This window comes from Amphiprion ocellaris, chromosome 20, assembly GCF_022539595.1.
Source record: "Amphiprion ocellaris isolate individual 3 ecotype Okinawa chromosome 20, ASM2253959v1, whole genome shotgun sequence".
Lineage (NCBI taxonomy): Eukaryota > Metazoa > Chordata > Actinopteri > Pomacentridae > Amphiprion > Amphiprion ocellaris.
The window spans coordinates 32,613,382-32,638,112 of NC_072785.1; the positions used below are offsets into that span (position 1 = coordinate 32,613,382).

The following is a 24,731-nucleotide window of genomic DNA, read 5'->3' on the forward strand; positions in this document are numbered from 1 at the left end:
TTTTTAAAAGTTTAACTTCTTAAGAGTCTTCATCAAACTGTGGAACAGAAATTTAGGTTATAAAACATAATTTATAAGCTTTAAGGCTAAATATTAATCATTAATTAGAATTTTTTTTCATGTAGCACCTTTTAATACAAGTTAAATATAAATAAAAGTACTTTACTTGTGCACAGCTTCCTAAAATATAAAGATTCAGTCAGATTTAATGCTTAAAACCACACAGACATAATTCAAGGGGCCTAATATGGAGTCCTGAGGAGCTCCAGAAGTAACAGGATGACTGATTATTAGACATTGGTCATTAGAATTTTGATTTAAAGCGTATTAATTATTGATTTGATTATTGATCGTACCGTGGCCGGCAGCAGGGTCAGGTAGGTTTTGGGGATGACCTGCTGGTTTCCTCGACTGTCTTTGGCCAAAACTTTGTCTTCGTCTGGCCCAGAGCCGACGATCGTCACTATCTCGTTACGATCCCACAGGAACGGACCTGAAAATAGAATTCAAGATTAGATTTCACATTTTACAGCACATGCATGTTAATATTTTACTTTTTTTTATCTCTGTATTTCCCCAGTTTACTTCCCGTGAACATCAAACACTCCAAACATCTTGCAGAATCAAAAGGTCATGATAGTGTGAATGCTTGACAGAAAACTACATGAAAGTCAGATTTGTGCGCAGACTCTACCTTTTAAAGGTTATCGTCTTAGGGCCAGTTTACACGACAACTGTTTTAGATGAAACTCAAAGGGTTTGTTGAGTGGCGGCCTCCGGTTTACACAGAAACTTTTGAATACGGCCTCCAGAGTGCTTTGTGCGTCACACTTTTATTCTAGTTGCCATGACGAACAGGACGACAACAAGAACAGTGACTACCGTGTCGGGCTTGTACCGCTGAGTCCACTGAATTTATTGAATCTTCTTCAGCAAAGTGTGCATGTGTTGCACCATTACTGCAATCAGCGAAGACGCATTCAATACTCCAGATAATCAGCCCACCTCTACATCAGCTGTACTTCTTCTGGTGTGTGGAGGAACAGGTAGCGGTCATGTGGGGTGTTCCTCTACAAACTTACATCGCCGACTACTGGCTTGGCATGCACACTGCAGCAGTTTCAGTCCTTCTAGCAGTTCCCACTCCGTTGTTGTGTAAACGCAACAAGGCAAAAGACATATTTTTGTGTTTTTGGGTGAAACATAGTCTCGTAAATGCGTCCTTGAACTTTCGATCAGCTGATGAGAATCCTGTTTGAGTTTAAATGCAGTTTTTAATAAATTATCCACTGTCCTTTGAAGATCTACTTACAACCCAGTTAAGATCCACCAACGTATAATGTGAATTCTCATAATTTTTCCTCTAGTCTTCAGATGTTGTTCAGGAGTGTAAATAATGACCCTCAGGTTCTGTTCAGCTGTCCGCTTATTTATCAGCAGCTCTTTGAGATTGGCTAAAAGCTTTTATTGCAAAAAAATGTTCTGTTGTAGTCAAAGCCGCTGCCTCTAAATCTGACCAAGTAGCAGCTTTAAAGCATCACTTCCTCTGTGCCCTGACTGGTCCAAACACATGAAAACATCATCACACTGTAATCTTGAGTGCCATCGTGAGTTCTTTTTGTTTTCCATTCGTTACCTCGGCTGAATCTGAAGCGGACCTTGGCTCTGCTCGATTCCCTCTGAGGGGAGGAGCTTACAGAGCCCCTCCCACTCCGGGCTTTGAGTGATGAGGTCACCGTTGCTGGCCCCGCCTCCTCGTCGCTGGAGGAGTCGCTGTATTGGATCATCTTAATCTGCTGAGGTTCCGCCTGCACAGGAAGAGAAACGACGCCTCAGTTCTAGTGTCACACTCAAGACCAGAGTGTCAAACATGCGGCCCATGGGCCAAAACCGGCCCTCCTGGGGTTCCAATTCGGCCCACGGGACAACTTTGTAAAGTGTGAAAATTACAGAGAAGACATTATATGGTATGAAGGTGGCTTTTAACAAAAAATAGACAAAAAGCACAAGCCAGACAAAGTGGAAACACAAAACGACAAAAACACGACACAAAAGTCAAAAGTCAGACAAAAAAGACAAAAAAAAAACAACAAAAATGTGACACAAAATGACAAAAATGAGACAAACAACACGAAATGAAACAAAACAAAAAAGAGACAAAAAGTTCGACAAAACACCTAAAGGGACAAAAAAGTGAGACTAATGACACAAGTGAGACAAAAAACACAAAACGACAACAACGAATTGTGGGGGGGGGCCCCCACTCTGAACTTCGGGAGTCCACCAGGCAGGCGTTGGTGGCGGATGTTGATGAGAAAATCAATTTTCATTAAAACAAATCGACATTAAGTACAAAGTTGAATTAATCGATAAAATAGATTTATCACCCAGCCCTACTAATTTACAATCTGCAGTTAATGTCTTCTCTGGAAGTTTTACACTTTGAGGGCCGGATTGGACCCTCTGGAGGGCCGCTTTTGGCCCGCGGGCCTCATGTTGGACACCCCTGATCTAGATGATCATTGATAACAGCTGCACAATAAAACTATCAGACTTCATATATCCAAATAATCGATAGAATACTCGATTAACAGTCTGAACTCACAGTCAGAGCCGTCAGCTGTGCTGCACTCTTGGCCTGCTCCGACAGCCTCTTCATCTCCGAGACGTACGCCAACAGTTCCTTCTCCAGCCTCTGGTGGCGCTGCAGCAGCAGACTAGTGCTCGACTCGTCCTTCCCATGATCCTCGCTGGTCAGCAGCGGCTTCCTGTCATCCAGCCAGGAGTTAGCCTCGGCCACGTCTGCAAAGTACTGATGGGAGGAGGAGGAGTTAATGAACCCGTCGATGGAGGAATGAGAACCAGAAACCAAATGGAGTGGTTTCTGGTTTAACTAATGGAGACACAGCAGGAGGAGAAGATACTGACTGGATGGTTAAAAGCATCATGTGACACCATCACAGGAAGTAAAAAGCTGATGAAATGTGAAAATAAACATCCTGTAGAGATAAGAAAGTAATTTAACATCAAGACAATCAAGGATTACAGAATTAACCACTAAAACCCTGAACCCACAGAGCCTCCTTATCTTACAAATCCTCATTTTATCCCTGATGGGAAAGAGGATATTCTATTATATTATTATACGACGACAGAAAAAGAGACAAAAAAATGAGTAAGTTGAGAACAAAACTACAAAAATGAGACACAAAACAAGAAAAATGATAAAACAACAAAAATGAGACACAAAACATCAAAAATGAGACACAAAACGAAAAGTGACACAAAACAAAAAAATGAGACACAACAACAAAAATGAGACAGAAAACAAAAACAAGACAGAAAAACAAGACACAAAACAAGAAAAATTAGACAAAACAAAAATGAGACAAAGCAACAAAAATGAGACAAAACAAGAAAAACGAGACACAAAACAGGAAAAGAAAGACATAAAATGGCAAAATGACAATAAATGAATTACCACAGCAGGAACATAAATATTTAATGCTATCTGCTGCTAATTATACTTTACTATGGGGTCGTTATTCTAGAAAACTTCTTTTCTACCTGTAATTCCGTGTCTCACCTGTTTGATGGCGGCGGCAGCCTGCAGCCTGTCACGCCGTGATGTCACTTCCTCCGTCAGGTAGCTCCACTGCTTCTTCAAGGTTCTGATCCACTTCTGGACGGCCCACCGGTTCTCCTGGCTCTGCTTGGACATCAGGTCCTGACCCCGACCCAGAACCCCCCAATACAGAGACTCCTGGGCCTGGAGCTCTGCCTCCAGCACCTGGCAGGAAGTAATCAGATTACTTCATGAAACTGAGCAGATTTTATCTACAGATGTTTTCAGGAATCCTGTCAGGCATCAAAGGAGAAATACTCAAATTCAAGCCTTCAAAGAAACAATCATTCACGTAAAATGGTGAATTGTATACATTAAATTTTTAAGGTTAATCATTATATTTTTAAAAGTTTCTCTCTTTAAATTAGTTGATTTACTTCTTTCTTCAATGTTCATGCTTTATAGTAATAATTTAAAACTGGTTTATTTTGACCCTGAAGTGAGATTCAGGAGTATTTTTTGTGTTTAATCCAACTAAAATGAAATATTTGACATCTTTTGACAAATTGATGTTGAAAAGCAGAAGCAGATAAATTAAAAATGCCGGACCAAAATTCTCACTATATAAATGCATATAAAGTAGTCAACATATTGTAGGTGATAATGCCATCAATGCATTGGTCGAAGGTAGCAAATCTGCGTCTCTTTTTGGTCACTTTCTGTCTTTTTGTGGTCATTTTGCTAAAAAATGTTCTATAAGATGTGTAAAATAAAGTGATTTTGATTAAATATTCCAGTTTTAAGCTGAGATTTTACTCTGTTTCCTGACAGAAATATTTCTTTCTGTTTTTACAGTGTCTGGCTGATAAACTGTATAATTCTGGTGACGCGTCTTTTCAACCTAACAGCAGGTTTTAGAGGTCGGATGGTTAAGATATCTTGTGAAGTTTCCTGTTGTGATACTCTGTGTACATTCCTGAAGATTAATAAAAATGATGCACGCATATAAAATGTGTAAAGATGATTTTTCTGTAAAGTTTTAATCCTGCATTGTTTACTGGCAGGCAGTCTTTCTTGGCACTCTGCTGCACGTCTTCTATCTGTAGACGGAATGGAAGCTGTGGAATAGTGTGACTCCCAGTGTGAAGCTGTGAGTCTGACCTTGTGTTTGTGCTGAGCCAGCTGGATGTGGTTCAGGTCTCGTCCCAGCCCAGCGGTCTGCAGCTTCACCCAGCGTTCGTAGAGCCAGGCCTCCAGCTCCTCACCGTCATAGAAGAACTCAAAGAGCCGGAGCTGAGCCTCCAGCTGCCTCCTCCTGATCAAACAGAGGACAGACGGAGGTGTAAAGAAGCAGCAACACGTCTGAATCTCAATGAATCTAACTTTATTTATATAGCACTTTTCATACGGTTTAAATGCAACACAGTGCTTTACAACATTTAAAAACAAGAAAACCCATCCCTCCCTCGCTCCATATATACATATATGCGCACAACTACACATGCGCGCGCACGCACACACGCACGCACGCACGCACGCACACACGCACACACACACACACACACACACTCTCACCACTGACAGTAGGAATCGGCTGCTAGATCTGCTGCGTAGAGGAGAGAACTGAACAAAACGAGATACAAAACAACAAAAATGAGACAAAACAAGAAAAATGAGACAAAACAAGAAAAATGAGACACAAAACAAGAAAACCAACACACAAAAACAACAAAAACGAGACAAAACAAGAACAACAAGACACAAAACAAGAAAAACGAAACAAAACAAGAAAAATGAAACACAAAACAACAAAATCGAGACCCAAAACGACACAAATGAGACACAAAACAAGAAAAACGAGACACTAAACAAGAAAAACCACACAAAACGACAAAAATGAGACACAAAATCACACCAAACCAGACTGCTGTGAGGAGGAAAGTGAAGACAACCTGCTGCTGCTCAGAGACACCAGAGACTTGTACTGAGTGTCCAGAGCTCTCACTCTGCTCTGGATCTGCTGACCGTCTCGGACTTTCCCCTGGAGGACAGAAACAGGAGTCAGAGACCTCCGTCCCCTAAAAATCCTCCCTCAACACTGTGAGATCTTAATCCGTTGTGTACCTTGAGCGCTCTGCTGCTGATGGCGGCGATGGTTTCACCGTGAGAGGAGATCTGAGCTTCCAGAAGGTCCTGTTTCTGCAGCAGAGACTCCACCTCGGCCAGCTGCCTCCCCAGATCAGAGGAGCTCGCCTGGGACTGCAGAGGACAGATTTATTTGTTTATTGGTGCTTCAAAGATTTAGAAAAGAATTCTCCTCCAGCAACAACATTCAGAAAAATCCTGACGTGTTTCTACTGGCTTCTATTTACTCTTAGTGGTTTTCAAACTGGAAAAAACATTTTTATTTTCTTCCATTTCTATGTTAAAGCAGATTCATATACTGAGCTAAAACAGCCAACTTTTTGTAGGTGACAAAACCATCAATGCATTGGTCTGAGGGAGCAAATCTGCGTCTCTTTGTGGTCATTTTGCGTCTTCGTGGTCATTTTCTGTCTTTCTAGTCATTTTGCGTCTTTTTGTGGTCATTTTGCGCCTTTTTGCATCTCTTTCTAGTCATTTTGCATCTTTCTAGTCATTTTGCGTCTTTTTGTGGTCATTTTGCGCCTTTTTGCATCTCTTTCTAGTCATTTTGCATCTTTCTAGTCATTTTGCATCTCTTTCTTGTCATTTTGCGTCTTTTTGTGGTAGTTTTGCGTCTTTTTGTGGTCATTTTGTGTCTCTTTGTGGTCGTTTTGCGTCTTTCTGTTATCATTTTGCGTCTCTTTCTAGTCATTTTGTGTCTTTATGTGGTCATTTTGAGTCTTTTTGTGATAATCTTTCTTCCATTTTTATGTTAAAGCAGATTTCCACAGCTAAAAAAAAATAAAAATCAGGAGAAAGAAGGACAATCTTTAAACACAAAACAAGATTTAAATTACAGGAGCAGCCAGAAAACAGGAGGTAATATCATCTGTAGCTGTGACTGAGGAGCAGGTTTTGGGATTTCATGCTGTTAGAGCTTGCTTTAGTTTTGTTATAAACTCACCTGCAGCTCTTTCAGCTCCTGGGAGACAAGCTCGATGTCTCTGAGGATGCTCAGAGTGTCGACTACATTTCCCAGCAGCACCCTCTGCTCCTGGAGCTGCTGCAGCAGGTCCTTCCATCGGAGGCTGATGTTCTCCTCCCTTAGAGACACACACAGATAGACCAAAATATAGAGATATATACAGATATACACTGTGGAAAACAAATGTGATTTCATAGAATTTCTCCATACTTTTGAATTAAATGTAAAAAATATCAATAAAATTTCATAAAATATACAGATTTTTTATTTTAATGTAAGATAACATTAAGCACAAAAATGTAACTATGTTTTAAGAAAATAAAAACGTTTTGATATTTAAAAAAAACCTTTACAATACATTTCTAAACTGTCACAGTTCCACAAATAAATCTTTTTGATTTAATCAAGCTCTTAAATTCAAGTTTACATCTGTAACTTCTGATACAACTAGCGAAAGCAATCAAAGATTTGTTCCGGTGATTTTACACAGATGTTTTTGGTAAGAGACATATCTTCTGTAACTACAGAAATTTTCACAACAAAAATGTTGAATAAATGTGTTTTTATTAGTGTATAATGTCTTTAAGCTTCTGTCACATTATTCATATATATGTCTAATTAATATTATTATATATTATGGGTAATTTACTATTTTAATGTTGTTTTATTAAAAAGTTAAAAAAATTACACACAATCTTGTGTAAAATTAAGGCTGGGAAATCTATTTTATTATTGATAATTTACTGTATTTTTATGTTTTTTCTTATTGATAATTTACTGTATTTTTATGTTTTTTCTTATTGATAATTCACTGTATTTTTATGTTTATTATTGATAATTTACTGTATTTTTCTGTTTCTTTATTATTGATAATTGACTGTATTTTTAAGGTTTTTCTTATTGATAATATACTGTAATTTTATGTTTTTTTTTAAATTATTGATAAGTTCCGGTAATGTTATGTTTTTTTATTATTGATAATTTATTGTATTTTGTTTTTTTACGATTGACAATTTACTGTATTTTTATGGTTATTATTGATAATTTACTGTATTTTTATGTTTTTTATTATTGATAATTTACTATATTTTATGTTGTTTTTTTATGATGGTTTTTATTTGTTATATTGCAGTATTTTTCTGGTGTTCCAGCTGCCAGAATATACATTATTTAGTTTTTTATTTTACACTGTTGATCTACAACAGATAAAATTTCAACCCAGAGTGTATCGGTCCTGGCTTCTACCTCCTGATGACCTGCTCCTTGCTGTGGTAGTTTCCTCTCTCGATGGACTTAGCCATGTCTCTGAGGGCCGTGAAGCGAGGCTCTCTGGCCAGAGCGTCGGTGGACAGAGCCTCCAGACGCCGACCGGCTGCCAGAGCCTCCTCCAGCGTGGACAAACCTCGGATGTCCTGCCTCCGGATCAGACGCAGCGTGTCCTCCAGGTAACCCTCCCTCAGAGCCGCCTGACAGCAGGAAACCAACACATTCAGGTTTTAAGGTGTTCAAATCCACTTATCCTGACCTTTAACAGATCACACACTGTTACAGTACATTTATTTTAGGTTTATTCATCTCTGGAGGGAAATTAAGTCGCTAGAGCAGCTGGATGTTCAATAAAGGGGTAAACAATGCATTTTCAATGCATTGGTCCGAGGGGGCAAATCTGTCTCCTATATGGTCACGTTGCATCTTTTTGTGTCTCTTTGCAGTCATTTTATGTCTCTTTGTGGTCATTTTGAGTCTCTTTGTAGTCATTTTGTGTCTATGTGGTCATTTTGTGTCTATGTAGTCATTTTGTGTTTCTTTGCAGTCATTTTGTGTCTCCATGGTCATTTTGTATCTCCATGGTCATTTTGTGTCTCTATGGTCATTTTGACTCTCTTTGTGGTCATTTTGTGTCGATGTGGTCATTTTGCATCTTTTTGTGGTTATCCTGCATCTCTGTGGTCATTTTGACTCTCTTTGTGGTCATTTTGTGTCGATGTGGTCATTTTGCATCTTTTTGTGGTTATCCTGCATCTCTGTGGTCATTTTGCGTCTCTTTCTGGTCATTTTGCGTCATGCTGCGTCTTTTTGTGGTCATTTTGCTTTTTTTTTCAGTCAATCTGCGTCTTTTCATGGTCATTTTGTGGTCATTTTGCGTGTTTTTTCAGTCATATTGCGTCTTTTTGTGATCATTTTACATTTTTTTGTGTTCATTACTACAATAAGAAAACACAGAATATTCGGGTAGAAAGTGAAGATAAAATAAATCAAATGAAGTGAAATGAGATTTTAAAAAATATAAAACATAATATAGAAATGACATAAGTTTATTTTCTGCATGGTTTCAACAACTTATTGATGTGGATGCAGCAGAGATTTTGATTATATGAACTTAAGTATGAATCAGAGAAACTGTTTGATGATGACTGAAAGTGTTTATTAAATAATCTTTAGTAGGAACAGGTGTGTTTACCTTCCTGTTGAACTTCTGGGCCAGCTGTTCCAGGTTCTCCAGGCGCAGCAGCGCCTCCTGCAGGGCTCGTTCTCGCTCGTGTTCAGCTCTCTCCAGTAAAACCCAACTCTTCTCGATGTCGCTCAGGGTTTTACCTTCATAAACACACAAATAAACACACAAGAATCAGCCCTGGCATCATCAGTGTTCTACTTTAATGCCATCAGACGTGCTGTTTACCTTCTGGAGGATTGTAGGCCCGCTGGTTGTTGGCCACCAGCTGAGTCTTCAGGCTGAACAGGTGAGCTTCGATCACTCCTCGTTCCTGGAAAACAACGTTTAACGTGAAGGCTGAGCATTGAACAGAATAAAGAGTCCAGAGAGGGATATCTGACCTGGTATTTAGGAGGTTTCTCCACAGTTCTGTAGGTTTTAAAAGCTGTCACCAGAGTCTGCATCTCCCTCAGAGAGTTGGGGAATCTTCTGTCATTCAGCTGCACCACCTTCAGTCAATAAGGCAGGAAATAATCACAGACAGACATCATATCGAGTGATGTTTGGGTTTGTTTATCAACACAATGCTGTGGTTTGTGATGTTGTGTTACATGATTAAAACTGACTTCCTACCTTGGTTTTGATCCAATGAAGCAGATCTGACACCATCCTCTCATACTGGACCTTCATGCCATCCAGTTCCATCAGCAGTCTGACAATCTGTGGAGAAAATAAGTAATAGAGGGAAATCCTGCACTACTCTGCAAAAGTAAAATACCCGAGATTGAGTTTTTAAGTGTTTTTAGTTACCAGACAAAGTCTGGTTTCCATTTTTGTAACATTCATTCTCAAAAATGCAAACATAAACAGGAGCTAAAGTTGTGTAGCTACAGAAACTAAAGACTTCACCGTCTAAAATACAGCAGAGAAAAATACTACAAGATATTCAGTTACCATCTAGTGACAGAAAGTCCTCCATCAGACAGAATAATACTTAAAATTTCACACCATTTCTCACATAACAGGAAGGATGCAAGATTGGAAATCATCCTACATTTGCTTTAAATTCCTTTATAATTAACTAAGAGTACATTTGTGCTAAAATTATTAGAGGTATAAAGATTTCTAGGAGATACAGGTAAACAGTTTTGAATGTGATGTACTTTGCACAACTTAAACATCTGGATTAAAATTTCATTCGGATTTGTTGCAAACATCTACAGCTTTCACTATTGATGAACCTGATATTGCCTGCATTAACTGATAACTTGTTTGGTTTCTAAAAGGTCAGAAAATTGTAAAAACGTGGATCAGTTTCCTCAAATGTCTTGTTTTGTCCAAATATATTCAGTTTACTGTCATAGAGGAAAGAAACTAGAAAATACTCACAATGAATGATAATCTCATGATATATTATGTAAAAGTGAAACACTCATGATGCTTTCAGTATATTTTACTGACTCATGTTACATAGTTTAACCTCAGTATGAAGTTTTACTTGTAAACTGTTATTTTTTGAAGAAAAGGGATGCAAAAACAATTGTTTTCATTGACTAAGTAATTAAATATTTGGTATCTAAAATGGTGAAAAATGTGGATCAGAGTTTTCTCAAATGTCTTGTTTTGTCCAAAGATCTTCAGTTTACTGTAAAAAAGGAGCAAAGAAACCAGAAAGTATTCACATTTAAGAAGCTGAAATGACTGAATTTAGACTGTTAAAGTAAAAATTACTTGAATCTAATAATTGATTACCAATTGTAATTCAAAAGCAGAGTTCTGCTGGAGGCGATCAAATCAGAGCTAAAAATCTATTAAATTGGAACTTATTCTAATGGATTTTGGTTTATTTTAGGCCTGCAACTAATACTAGTTTTATGGATGAGTGTATTTGTTATTTAGTATGTAAAATGTCATAAAATGGTGAAAAATGTGGATCAGAATTTCCTCAAATGTCTGGTTTAGTCCAATGAGCTTCAGTTTTTTAATCATAAACCAGAAAACATTCACTCTGAAGAAGCTGAAATCTGAGAATTATAACTCAAACTGATTATCAAAGTAGTTGACAATTAATCAGTTCGTTTATGGTTAATTCTTGCAGCTGCAAAAATGCAATGATTGATAAAAAACACTCCAGCGTTCAATAAAACTGGGTAATGTACATAAAGATGGAGACAGCTGCAGCCTCAAAATGCTGATGATTAAAAAAAAAATAAAAATTTGTGGCTAAAAACAAAAACTAATCTTCATTTACGTGAGAATCTAAAAGCAGCAGAGCAGAACGATCTTTGAAGTTACAAACCTTGAAACAGGAAGTGTTGGATGATTCTCTCCTGTACTTCCTCATCACCCAGAGTCCACTGAGACTCCCTCCTACTGACATGATGTCACCTCTGTACGGACTCACCTGGAGCTCATCACACACCTGGATGCTACTCTTACTGACTTCAGACGCCTTTTAACACTTTGATGTACCTATTTACCAATGGAAACCACTAGAGATGCTCCTTTAGATGTTGTCTACGTTAAAAACACACCTGAGGTTCCTCCAGTCTGAGTACTGCTGAAAGCTGTAAACACACACACACACACACGCCATGCCACTATAATCCCACCTGGACAGTCCCTGTTGACACCTGAACACTCTACCTGTGACACAGCTGATCAGGTGACCCCAGGTAAACCACTGGAGCAGGACATACCTGCTGCACAAACACAACTCTGACCATCAGAGACCAACATCAGGCAGATCAATAAGTCAACAGATCAATGAAAACAGCTTTATCCTGGATTTTTGTTTCGAGTCAACCCACTCAGTACAACAACTATATCCTGGTTATTATTTTTGTTGTGAATTAACACTATTTTCCTGATTAAATATGCTTTTTTTGGAGTTACGCTATTTCAGATAGTATGTACTACCACTGATTATGTTTTTAATATAATCATTTTTACATTTCCTTGAACTACTTCCATTGTTAAATCGATTATTTTTAAGTCTTTTCTCGATTTAAACAATTCACTTTTTACTTTTAGCCATTCCACTAACATTAACTGAGCTGTAATCACCATCTATATTAATAATATTACTATAAATAAATACTTAAATAAAATATCTAACATTTTAACTATTTCCTCCCTTATCTACACCTATAACAATGATTAAACTTTTAATTTTAGCCATTCTACTAACATTAACGGAGCTATACTCCTCATATAAATACAACATTATTACAAATTATTTATACTTACATAAAATATCTATCATTTTAACCATTTCTCCAATTATCTATAGCAATAAACAGCAATTCATCCTTTATTTTTAGCATTCCACAAACATTATCTGAACTTTACTCACCATATAAATCCAATATTACTATAAATTATTCACACTTAAAATAAAATTTAACAAGATATCTGTCATTTTAACTATTTCCTCCATTTTCTACAGCTGTAACGATTGAAATTTTAGCTCATATATTAACATTAATTCAGCTAAATAGACTGTTCTCAAGTATTGAATTGAATTATGTGATGATCACATTGATGCTTCAACAATTATAACCGATTATATATATATATGATTTTGCACAATTAATACTTTTAAATTGGGTAGCTTAAGTATATTTTGATGCCAATACTTGAATTATTTTACATACAAAGAGTACTTCTTCCTCCTATCAGTACTGAAACTATTTAGCCACTATTTTTAGACAATTGTTTGCATTTTTACTTCTGTTTATAATAACTGAAGACGTGGGAATCACCTCAACTGCAGCCAGAAATCCTCAGAAACACGAAAGAAACATGACTTTTCCATCCAACATGGAACAAGTGTGAAGTTGAAAGTATCTCTGTCACTTTAACTCTCCATGAATGAAGAGACACTTCCACTCCTGACAACAAACAGCTTCCTGTTCCAACAACAGCGTCTGTAGCTCCGCCCACAAGGAAGTAGACCAGATAGAAAAGTCAACAACCGGCTGCTTCATCACCGGGAGTTTAAACACTCACAAACGCTAAGATAGGTTAATACGAGTGCTTTATGTGAGGAATATAAGAGATTATTAGAGGTTCTACACCTTCCTACAAGAAAAAAAAAAATCACACAAAATGTCTGGAGTTTGTTCATTTTGTGTCTTTGTCGTTATATTAGGGTGTTTTTGGTCCTTTGGTAGCTGTTTTTTTTGTAAGTCTGCAGTGTCTTCTGTCGATTATTTTCTGGATTAAATAATTAATTGAGGAATAAAAGGTCAGAAAATTATTACAAATGTCAATCTGTGTTTCCCAAAGTAGGAAAGAAATGAAAAGAAAGCAGAAAATATTCATATTTAAGAAGCTGAAATCACAGAAATTAAAAAAAAAAAAATTTACTCAAACCAGGTAACTGAATGATTAATCGTTGCAGCTCTGGACTTAAAAACACATCTGAAGATGTCATTTTAGTTTGGTGAAGATATTTAATAGTTGTTCTTTTATAATTTCCTTGCATTTTATGGGAAAAATGTTTAATAATTTAACTGAAACTGAATCACATTCAGGCTGCAACTAACAATTACTTTCAGGATTGATTATTTTCTGGAATAAATAATTCACTGAGCTATAAAATGTCAGAAAATTATGAAAAATGTCGACCTGTGTTTCCAAAGTAGGAAAGAAATGAAATCAGAAAATATTCATATTTAAGAAGCTGAAATCACAGAGTTCTAAAAAAAACAAACAAAAAACCCCCTCAATCCTAGTAATTTTTCCAACAACTCTGGATTTCAATAATACATCTGAAGACATCATTTTAGTTTGGTGAAGATATTTATGTGAATTCTTTAATAATTTTCTTCCATTTTATGATCAAAATGTTAAATCAGCTCTGTGTGTTGAGGTTCTGTCTGCAGTCCTGAATCTAATCCAACAGTAATCCACCAACTGAAACTGCTGGATTAGAGCTCAGAGTTACTGCAGGACCAGCAGCAGCCTGCAGGGGGCGGAACAGTCCACGGTATCAACATGTGAGACGTTTCTGGGATTTAAAAACTGACTTTAGTAACGTTACCAAAGCCTTTACACCAGACCTGAAGCTAAATGCAGTCAGCTGTATCATAAATGATCAGGTTCTCTGATATAATTACTGATTAGTTGCCTAGAATACGCTGAGAAGATAAATGATTTGAAAGACAAACTACAGACTTTTCTTGTACAGCAGATGTCACCAGACGTCTCCAACTGCTGCTGATCAGATCTTATCAAGCCTCTCAGCTGTGGAATCCCACCTACAGGATCTTTTAATTCCTTTATAACATGACTGAAAATATTCTTTTATCATAAAGCCTTTTTCTTAATTGCTTTGATTTCAGTTATTTTCTTATGTTCTGTCATTTGTTCAGTGTTTCGTCTGCTTTGTTTAGCACGTTAAATATTATTTTTAGTGCTACTTAGAATATATGCAGCTTCTGAAATGTGAATTATTTTTTTCCTTCCGTTACGACAGTAAACTGGATATCTTTGATTCAGACTCTATATTTATTTTAACAACATATGACAGGAAGCAGTTCACCCCTCAGTGATGATTCTGAACTTGTATTAATAATACTACTAATAATAATAACAATAATAATAGTACTGGTTCTGACCTTGTATTAATAATAATATCAATAATGATATTATTATTATTATCATTATTATTATTTTATTATGAATAATAAAATAATAATAATAATAATAATAATAATAATAATAATAATAATATTAATAATGGTATTATCATTATTATTATTATTATTATTATTATTATTATTATTATTATTATTATTATTATTATTATTATTAATAATAATAATAATAACAATAATAATAAATAATAATAATAATATTAACAGGGTGTTGTCTCTGACCTTGTATTAATAATAATAATAATATTAATAATTGTTTGCTGGTTCTGACCTTTGCAAGCCTCTTCTGGAAGGTCTGTCCTTGTAATAATAATAATAATAATAATAATAATAATAATAATAAAAACAATAATAACTGACCTTGGCCAGCCTCTTCTGGAAGGTCTGCCCCTGCTTCATCTTGGAGAAGTAGTGGTAGTACAGCGACACGTAGGTCATGATAGACTTCTCGTCGGGGTGAGCCACCACCATGTCGTCCACGTCCAGCAGCTGCATGATGCCGAACTCTCGCTCCGCCAGGATAAAGGCGTGACCCAGGTTACGGCGGGGGTCGTCGCCATGGAGACGGCGGTAGTCGAACAGGTCAGGTCTGGGATGGAGAGAGGTTTATAACATTCAACATTTTCACATTTTCTGAGTCTAAACGTGTTCTGTCGGCTACCGGTGGGCGTGGATCAGAGCGTTGAAGGCCAGACCGTCCCTCCAGCTGGAGGAAAAGTCCTGAACGTTGACGCCGTCGTAGCCTGAAGTCTTCCTCTGACACCAGATCAGCAGAGCTTCCTTGGCCGAGCGATGAGCGACGCTGCCTCCACCTCCAGCCTGAGGAGGAGAGAAAAGAAGAAACGGAAATAATCTCATTTATTAATGCTGTTCTTCATCAGCTCAGATTAAAACTGATCTGGTGTCAGTTCTACACCTCGTCCAGGTCGATGGGTCCGATCTGGAACCTCAGGATGATGATCCACAGCAGACCCAGGATCAGCGTCCGGTCTCCGTCCACCACATTCTCTGGACCAATCAGATCCACCCGAATCTGTCAGACAGACACGGACAGGAAACGAGGCTGAAATCAGACATCCAGGGTACTGCACAGCCATGTGAACTACCTTGGTTCTGAGAAAGCTAACAGCTGGGACAGGATCTTAGTGAACAGGTGAGCTACCTTGGTTTTCAGGAAGCTGATGGCGATGCTGTTGTTCTCCAGACAGTGGACTCTGAGTTTCCTTCGGCTGGGTGTCGGCAGCGTTTCTCTGGAGATGAGTTCCAGCAGACGGATCAGAACGACTCCAGTCTTCAGCTCCGTGTAGACGTCGGTCAGCTCCACCTTCTCCTGCAGGAAAATTAAGAGTTTAAAAACATGTAATCAGTTTTGTTAATTTGGGTTTCATTTACTGAGCAAAACTGATTTTTTTTTGGGTCATTTAGTGTCTTTTTTTGTTTTTTTAACCAAAAATAAGACACTAAATGACAAAAACAAGACAACATTTGGAAAAAGCACACAACTACATAAATAAGACACAAAATAAGAAAAAGGAGATACAAAACTAAAAATAAAAGACACAAAATGACAAAAAAAGTGACTGAAAGGAGACCAAACTATCCCAATGGGAAATAAAATTGCAAAACGAGACAGAAAACACTCAAAACGAGAAAAAAAAGCAGTGCAAAGTGACAAAAAAACAAGTAAACACACATAAAACTACTAAAAACAAGACACAAAACCACAGAAAGGAGAAAAAATATTTCACTGAGTTTGTAAAAATGCAAATACTTTAATATCTAGATTATGTGCATCCTTCATTTTTTCCAGTGTTGGCAACACCTGTGGAAACATGTCGGGCGTGCTGATTCCATACATTTTTGTATAATAAAATATTTAAAGAAATTTGTCATTTTTCTGATTTGTGTCCTACTGACAGAAGACATCTGAGTTCTTTCTCCTTTATGTTGTTCTGGTTCCACAGGGCTGCAGGACTTCAAAAACAAAGAAAAATGTGACAGGAGTGAAAAATGCGTGTCAGAAAGTGCTCAGAGTTCAGAGGGTTAATATTCAGCTATAAATAACTTCTGCTGTGCTCTTATGTTCTTGAGTTAAAGTATTTTCTAAAAGTGGAAGCAGGGTATTAATAAACCCAGTAAACACTCATTCACTCATAACAACACCTGGAAAAGTCTAAACATATAAATAACTTGATGTCAGCAGTAAACCTTCATCATCCAGTGAGGAGGATGTCGTTAGGTAATGTCTCTGGTTATCTGGAGGTCAGAGGCCCGATTCATGTTAAAGGTAGCAGGAATTCCTCACTTTAGGGCTCCAAGTGTTTGTTCCAAAAGCAGATTGCAAAGAATCCACGTTTCCTTTGTGTCTCAGACCACCGGGAGCCTCTAAACTCAGGCGTCCTCTCAGTAAACCAGACACGCCTTCCTCTGTCAGGCTTTAACCTGACGATTTACTGCTTTAGATTTTAAAAGAGTCTTGTTTTGCAGCTCTCCAGACTAACTCTTTCACTGGTGGCACCGGTGAAACCTACTTTCTCATTTAGTTCCACTTCCCACCTTGTCTCAGGAAAAACACATCACTTGCTGAACATTTCGTTATCAATAGAAACTACAATCTAACGATGTTCCCTTAACGTACCACACTGCAGGCTGCTGGTAGGTAGCTGTGGTGCTTAGACAGGTGGCGACCAAAAATATTAAAAAGAGTTAAACTAAGGCATTCTAATGTCAGATTTGTCCCAGATGAAACCAAGCGACTGCCTTACGTTACACAATTTTACCTCAGTATGAACTTTTACTTGTGAACAGTTAATTTTTTGCAGCAAAGGTGTGCAAAACAATTATTTTCATTACAGATGATTTTGACTAATTAAATGTTTGATCTCTAAAATAGTGAAAAATGTGGATCAGCTTCCTCAAATGTCTTGTTTTGTCCAAAGATCTTCAGTTTACTGTCACAGAGGAGGAAAGAAACCAGATTATATTCACATTTGAGAAGGTTAACACTGGTTATTCGATTATCAGAATATTTTAGGATTAATTTACAGCAGAAAACTAATCAGTTAACCACCACAGCGCCATAGTCAAATGAGTCACTTTTTTTTTAAATGAAAAAATAAGTCAACAACAGGTTTTTGTTTAACTTAGGAAATGTGCTCGCCATCCTCTGACTGCAGCTTCTCTAACACAAATTTTTTGCAATTTTATCACTATATTGTGTTTTTTGGTCAGTACACTGAATATCTTTGAGTAGTGAAATACTGGTGCTAAAATCAGATCAAAAATAAATACAATAAATTACATAAAATGCCAAAGTAGATGAAAGAAAGCCAGAAAAAAAATTCCCCCAAAAATTTTTAATGAGATATTTTGTGGTATTTGTTATTTATTTTTTATTAATACTAATAATTGGAATATTGTGATTTTTATTTATATATTGCTTATTATTATATCCTCCTTCTAAAGCATAGAATTTCATCTACTTATTTAAAAAAGGACAGTGAAGGCTTCAGGTCTACTCATTACAATGATTGAGTTATTTTACTGCGGCCTTGATGTGTCTGTTACAGGAGATTAAAAAGTACAATAATAAAAAAAAAAAAAAAAAAATCAGTCAGACGTCATTTTAATCTGCAGCCAGGTTTTGTTTGCGTCCTGTTCGTTTGTAAGCAGGAAACCTTTAATGGATTTCGGTAAAGTTTGGTGGAAACGCGGAGCCTGATTAGATCCTTAATTCTGGATTTCTTCCACTAACGGGGTGAATACTTAGCTGCAGGATTTGTGGGAATTTAGTTTTGCAGATAGTGTCTCTTTATCAGGGAACTGTGAAGTCATAGAGTAGGTGGAAGGGTTATTTCAACGGCCATGTCTAAAATTAACTTGAATTCCTGTGACCTCACAGATAGTACTGTGTTCATCAAATTAAATGCTAAAAAAAAAAAAAATTACAGAGAAGAGAGAAAACATATTTAACCTCAGATAAATTAACAGCTGCTCCTTTTTATATAAGCTTTATGTTAACAGATTGATGAATAAAATATCAAAAATTAAGATAAATGTTCATTTTTTAATGTAAAAATGTTGTTATAGCAGACTATCGCAATTGATTCTCTTCCGAGAAAAGCTACAAACGAAACATTTTGAATCCATTCTGCTCTAAAAGTGACTGTAGACTAAATGTTCTCACTAGAATACAACAGATAACTGCAGAGCTAACTTTAAGCCGTCTTAAATTGATGGTAAATTTCCATCTATGACAAACATATTTCATAACATTATCATTTTATGTTCTATTTCATAACATCTACTTCAACTTGTTTGAATCCTTTGGTTTATTTATATCGTACCTTAAGATTGAAACTTAATATTTAATCTTTTTTGGTAAATCTGGAGCAAAAACTAATTTCTTCAGTTAAAATTCTGTTGTTTACAACCTGTAATATAGCAGTGATTTAACAAAAATCTAAATAAACTGCTGTAGCTTTTGTAATTTGTTTATATGTTCCTGTCTAGCTTGTAAATCTCTGTATATAATATTGTGTTATATTATATATTTTTATTACCACTATTGTTTTCTCTCTTCTCTCTATAGTTTTTATTCCTAGGGTGGCGCCAGCAGCTGAAACCAAACTTATTTTATGTTGTGTACATATTTGGCCATTAAAGCTGATTCTAAAGTTATAACTTTCTTTATAGTAAATGATTTCAATTTGTATAACTGTTGGTTATTTTGGCGGTTAGCTTATGGTAGGTTAGCATGCTAGCATTGATACGACCATTACAAGTCAGCTTAGCCGTTAGCTTAGTCGTTAGCCTAGCCGTTAGCTTAGCCGTGGTAGTAGCCAAACTTTTGCGCTAATGGTCGATGTTAACGCTGGATTTAAGGGCTGATTTCTCCCCAGACAAATATTTCCTTTATCTGGACAGATTAGAAAACATTCACAGATATATTAAAGTGATTCTAAAGTCGCGACCTGCCGCTGGGGAAAATTTAAAAACCAAGTTTCTATGAATCATGTTCGGTTTGATGCTAACTCTACATTAGCTTTTATCGGAGTTTAGGATTATTACCGAATAAAAACGAACGTTTCAACCTCTTGTACTCTAATAAATGTTGTTTCGGTGACAAAAACACATAAATAAATAAATGAGACTCACCGTTTCTCGGTGGTTAAACCTGCAGACAGGTGAATTCACAGTGACGCAGCAGAATTTATTAACTACCGCCGGCCGCCATCTTAAGTCAAGATAGCGGCTGTTTACTCCGTAGCTCAGTGCTGCCGCCAGCGGCCGGAGGGCGAATTACAACAACAACACCGATAAAACAATAGAACAGTATGTTGTATTATTCACAGTATCATTATAAAATATGCTAAAAATGACCTCACATTTTTCATATAAAAATGCAAAATAACAACAAAGAGACAAAAACTGACCACAACAAGACTCAAACTGACCACAAAGGGCTACAAAATTACCGCACATGGGTGCAAAATAACCACAAAATTACCACAAAGGTGTGCAAAATTACTACAATAACGCAAATGACCACAAACAGGCAAAAAAAATGACCACAGCAAGACTCAAAGTGACCACAAATGGCTACAATGTGACTGAAAAAAAACACAAAATGACCACAAAGGTATGCAAAATGACCACATGAAGACACAAAATGACCACAACAACACAAATGACCACAAAGAGATGGAAGATTATGACAAAATGGCTATATTTAATTGCAAAAATAACCACAAAATGGCAAAAAAATCTACAAAAAATGATTATGTGAATGTTCTTAAAGAAACATTTTTTTAAATATTTCTTTTTTTCCATGAAAAAATGTTCAAAAATTTCCCCAAAAATGTTGAAAATGTGGACATCAGAAGTTTCACTGTGAAATTTTTTTTCCCCCACATTTTCAAACTTTAAAACGGGTCAATTTGCTCCGCAGGATGACATGAGGGTTAAAGAAGACTTGTTGATCATGAAAATAGCTTGATAATAGATAATGAATCAACCTTCCCTGAGGTTTTCTGTATCTTAATTACGTCACACCTAGATAAAACTGAACATGTGAAACAAATAAATGAATGAGAAACAGTGAAGCTGTTGGTCTAAACATCTCTCCCTGCTGCTGAACCCCAGAGGAATCCTGGGAATGATCCGCAGCAGGACTCGGTGTTCAGCCAACAGCTGGCATCGCTTATCAGAGAAAACACATGAAATCAGAGCAGAACGCTGCTGCAGGAGGCTGAGGTCACTTATCAGCAGATTAATGAGAGTTTAATGAGCTAGCAGCTGATAATGTGCAGAAATTAGCTGCTTATCAGGCAGGAATGTGATAACGCCGACACCACGACACAGAAACAGAACAGAGGAGGGGGATCTGCAGAACACTGGGATCAGTCCACCAGCTGGTTTCTGGTTCTGCAGGACGAACACGGAGGATTTTTACACATTTATGTCTGAAAACAACACGGGCTGAGATCACTGAGCAGCTAAAACTACAAGAAGAAACTTACAGTGGAACAAAGCTTCCTCTAAAATGACAGGAAAACACCAACAACTTCTAATTTAACAGTTAATCACTTCATAGCTGACACTCTACAGTAAAACATGAGGTTCAATGGTGAATAAAAGAAGCTCAAAAAGATGAAAATGACCACAAAGAGGCACAAAACATCAAGAAAGGAACCACCAAATGACCACAAGAAGACACAAAAACATTCAAAAAGGGACACAAAATGACCATGAAGAGATGGAAGTTTAAGACAAAATGGCAATAAAGTGGTGCAAAATAACCTCAAAAACACCAAAATGACCATGAAGAGAAATAAAATCACTACAATAAGACGCAACATGACCCCAATTACAGGCAAAATGACTAGAAAGTGACGCAAAAATGACCAAAAAGACACACACAAGATGACTATAAGGGCACAAAAAATTCAAAGGAGACCATAGAGAGGTGAAAAATAACCATAAAAAGACAAAAAATGACCACAATGAGACTCAAAATCACCAGAATGAGATTCAAATGACCAAAAAATGACCACGACAACATTGAAATTACCACAAAATGGCCACAAACAGACTGAAAATGATGACAAAATGATCACATGGTGATGTAAAATCAGCACAAAATAATGGAAATGACCACAGAACGACAGGTTAATACTGAAAAGAAGCACTCTAATAATCTACTGTATTTATACTCATGTTGCTCATGTGATCACCAACAGCTGTAGTTAAATGACAACACAATTAAGTACATTTTTGAGATAGTGAGTTGAAATCATGCAAAAAAAATTAAATCATAATGTAAACAATAGAAAAGTTAGATTTTAAAAAGCCAATATTATAAGATTAATAGTTGAAATTATGACATAAAAAGTTCAAAATTTCAGAAAGATCAAAGTCCAAATTGTTAAAAAATTTTATACTAAGGGTAAAAAGAAACATTTTAAAATTCAAATTTCAAGATAAAGAGTCAAAATTATGACATAAAAATTCAGAATTATGAGATAACAATAAAAAATCATGCAAAACTTTTAAAATCTTGATATTAAAATGAAAAAAGTCATAATTATTGGAAAATATCATAACATAACATCACAACACAACAGAAAAAGTTTAAAATTCAAGATGAATTGCAAACATGTACCAAAAACACCAATTTGTTTTGAATTTTTAAGATCCAGAATTGAGAACTCTACTTAACTTTTAAAAACAAAAAGCACCTTAGCATCTAAAACAACAAAGAATAAAGGACAGAAAGAGTTTTTTTATTTTATTTTTATGGGTTGGTAATATTTATTTAAAGGCAGCTTTAGATGATAACCTAATGTTTATTAAAAATGCTTTAAAAACTAAGGAAAAAATACTTTAACTTAATCTAAAAAGATGTAAAAATGTCCAATATCAGGGCATCAGGATGAAGTTAATAATAATATTCTTAAATCTGCACATCTTTGTAAAAATTACAGGGTCAGTTTAGCAGTTTAACTTTTTTTTTTGCTCCAAAAAGCTTCATATGTTACAGTTCTTAGCGTATTATTAAAGTGTGATTCTCTGCAGGATAATTTGCTGCAACTAGAGACGTTTAATCACATCATGGCTTTAATGTCGACTTCAGACGCTTTAATTAGAACAGATTCAGGTCCATTAATTCATCTACAGTCACTGAAATAAACTTTTTCCACTTTTCTACAACAAACTTCATCAGTGTCTGGTTTTAAACCCATGAAGTCGTGCACGAAGGAACCACTGCAGTGAGTTGTGCTTCACCTGCATTCATGTTGGTTCCAGTAATAATAAAAGTGTCTGATCCAACAACAAACACAAACAGAACACCAGCATGGAAACTCTTCAATATTTACTGCAGGAGACTAAATACAGGCGGAAAAAAGGACTAGAGAACCTCCTTTTTCACCGTTAGAGAGGGAATTGAGAGATAAAAGCCAAACTGAAAGACAAAAAGTCACATTTATGCATAAAAAAACCTAAAAAATTAAAAATTAACACTGTTTTATGTCAGATTTTGACATAAATTAGTAAAGTAAATTAGCAGAAATGTTTAAGACAAAGTTTAATTACTGAGATATAAACTGAAATCTTTACATCATAAGGTTAAATGTTTGTGATATTAAATTTCAGTTCTGAAATAAATTCCAGGTTTTAAGTATGGAATTCAAAATGAAGCCACAAAAGATAAACAGTCATTCTGAGACACTACGTGAAATAAAAAGCCCAACTTTTGAGATAATAATTCTAAATTTAGAGGGAAAAAAATGTCAAAATTATGAAAAAAAAGCCAAAAAATGTGAAATTTTTATCAGTCAAATATCTGAAATTAAAAGTCCAACTCTTGAGATAAAAGGTTAAAATATTGGATTTTTAAAATATGCAATAATAAGTCCAAGTTTTCAGAAACTAGAATAGAAACAGAAATATTTTAAAATACATTTTCAAAATCCAAATTTCAAAAGGAAAAATATTTAATGATAAGATTTAGAGGTTCCCATGTTTTGCAGACCCGTCCATCCACCCCGACCTCCTCCACAGCAGCTCCTACAAACCACCACCAGAGGGCGCCGTCACTTTAACTAAAACATGATATTTAGGGATATTTAATTAATCAAATGAAGCTGAATTATTACTGGAGATCCGATAATAACAGAAGATTTCAGAAAATAAGGAAACATCTGTAAAATCTGAGATGTTTTTGGTTAAACTGTAAATTTTTATATTTATTTCTGAATGAACTGAACCTTTAACCAGTTTATGAACTCATCATTATGGATCAGCTGTTGGTCTTTACTCAGGTGTGTTCCAGCAGCAGGTAAACCAGAGAACGTGTTGACTACTGGAGGTTCTGAAGAGGTTCTGTCTCACCCGGTTCTTGGAGAACACGCTGTTCATCCACTTGGTGAAGGTCTTCTTCTGGACCGCCATCCTCTGCTCCTGCAGCTCCCGCACTCGCCCCGCCCCATCCTCCTCCCCCTCCATCCTGATTGGCTGAAACACACCAGGTGTCAACGAGGGTTAGTGATCAGGTAAAGGAGGGCGGAGTCAAATCTGCAGCAGCTCTTTGTGGTTGGTTTGTGTCTCTTTCTAGTCATTTTGTGTCCCTGTGTGATAGTTTGATGTCTTTTTGTAGTAATTTTGTCTTTCTTTGTGGTCGTTTTGTGGTTTTTGGTCATTGTTTTGTATCTTTTTGTGGTCATTTTGCATCTTTGTTATTGTTTTGTGTCTCTTTTTAGTCATTTTGTGTCCTTTTGTGGCCGCTTTGTGTCTTTTTGCAGTCGTTTTGCTTCTCTTTCTGGTGATTTCATGTCTTTTTGTGGTTATCTTGTGTCTCTGTGGTCATTTTTTCTCTCTGTTGTGTTTTGCATCTCTTTTTTGGTGATTTTTTTGTCTTTTTGTGTTTGATTTGTGTCTCTTTGTGGTTGTTTTCTGCCT

At 36.3% G+C, this 24,731-nt stretch overlaps 1 protein-coding gene across 3 annotated transcripts in view; it reads right to left on the bottom strand.

Annotated features, from left to right (window-relative positions):
• The window catches only part of sptbn5 (spectrin, beta, non-erythrocytic 5), a 90,874-nt gene that overhangs the window by 60,951 nt on the left and 5,192 nt on the right, over positions 1 to 24,731 (bottom strand). For 2 of the 3 annotated variants that reach the window (XM_055005749.1, XM_055005751.1), the window contains exons 3-21: positions 24,165 to 24,287; positions 15,934 to 16,101; positions 15,688 to 15,804; positions 15,433 to 15,590; positions 15,132 to 15,360; positions 9,742 to 9,828; positions 9,510 to 9,617; positions 9,355 to 9,439; positions 9,136 to 9,269; positions 7,920 to 8,140; positions 6,654 to 6,792; positions 5,690 to 5,824; positions 5,518 to 5,606; positions 5,141 to 5,188; positions 4,727 to 4,880; positions 3,587 to 3,790; positions 2,606 to 2,812; positions 1,637 to 1,808; positions 357 to 493 (exon numbers count right to left, since the gene is read on the bottom strand). In XM_055005749.1, the coding sequence (XP_054861724.1) occupies positions 357 to 493; positions 1,637 to 1,808; positions 2,606 to 2,812; positions 3,587 to 3,790; positions 4,727 to 4,880; positions 5,141 to 5,188; positions 5,518 to 5,606; positions 5,690 to 5,824; positions 6,654 to 6,792; positions 7,920 to 8,140; positions 9,136 to 9,269; positions 9,355 to 9,439; positions 9,510 to 9,617; positions 9,742 to 9,828; positions 15,132 to 15,360; positions 15,433 to 15,590; positions 15,688 to 15,804; positions 15,934 to 16,101; positions 24,165 to 24,278 (2,706 nt within the window). In that variant the 5' untranslated portion in view covers positions 24,279 to 24,287. The remainder of the gene's footprint in view (positions 1 to 356; positions 494 to 1,636; positions 1,809 to 2,605; positions 2,813 to 3,586; positions 3,791 to 4,726; positions 4,881 to 5,140; positions 5,189 to 5,517; positions 5,607 to 5,689; positions 5,825 to 6,653; positions 6,793 to 7,919; positions 8,141 to 9,135; positions 9,270 to 9,354; positions 9,440 to 9,509; positions 9,618 to 9,741; positions 9,829 to 15,131; positions 15,361 to 15,432; positions 15,591 to 15,687; positions 15,805 to 15,933; positions 16,102 to 24,164; positions 24,288 to 24,731) is intronic. The other variant, XM_055005750.1, reaches the window with a different exon arrangement.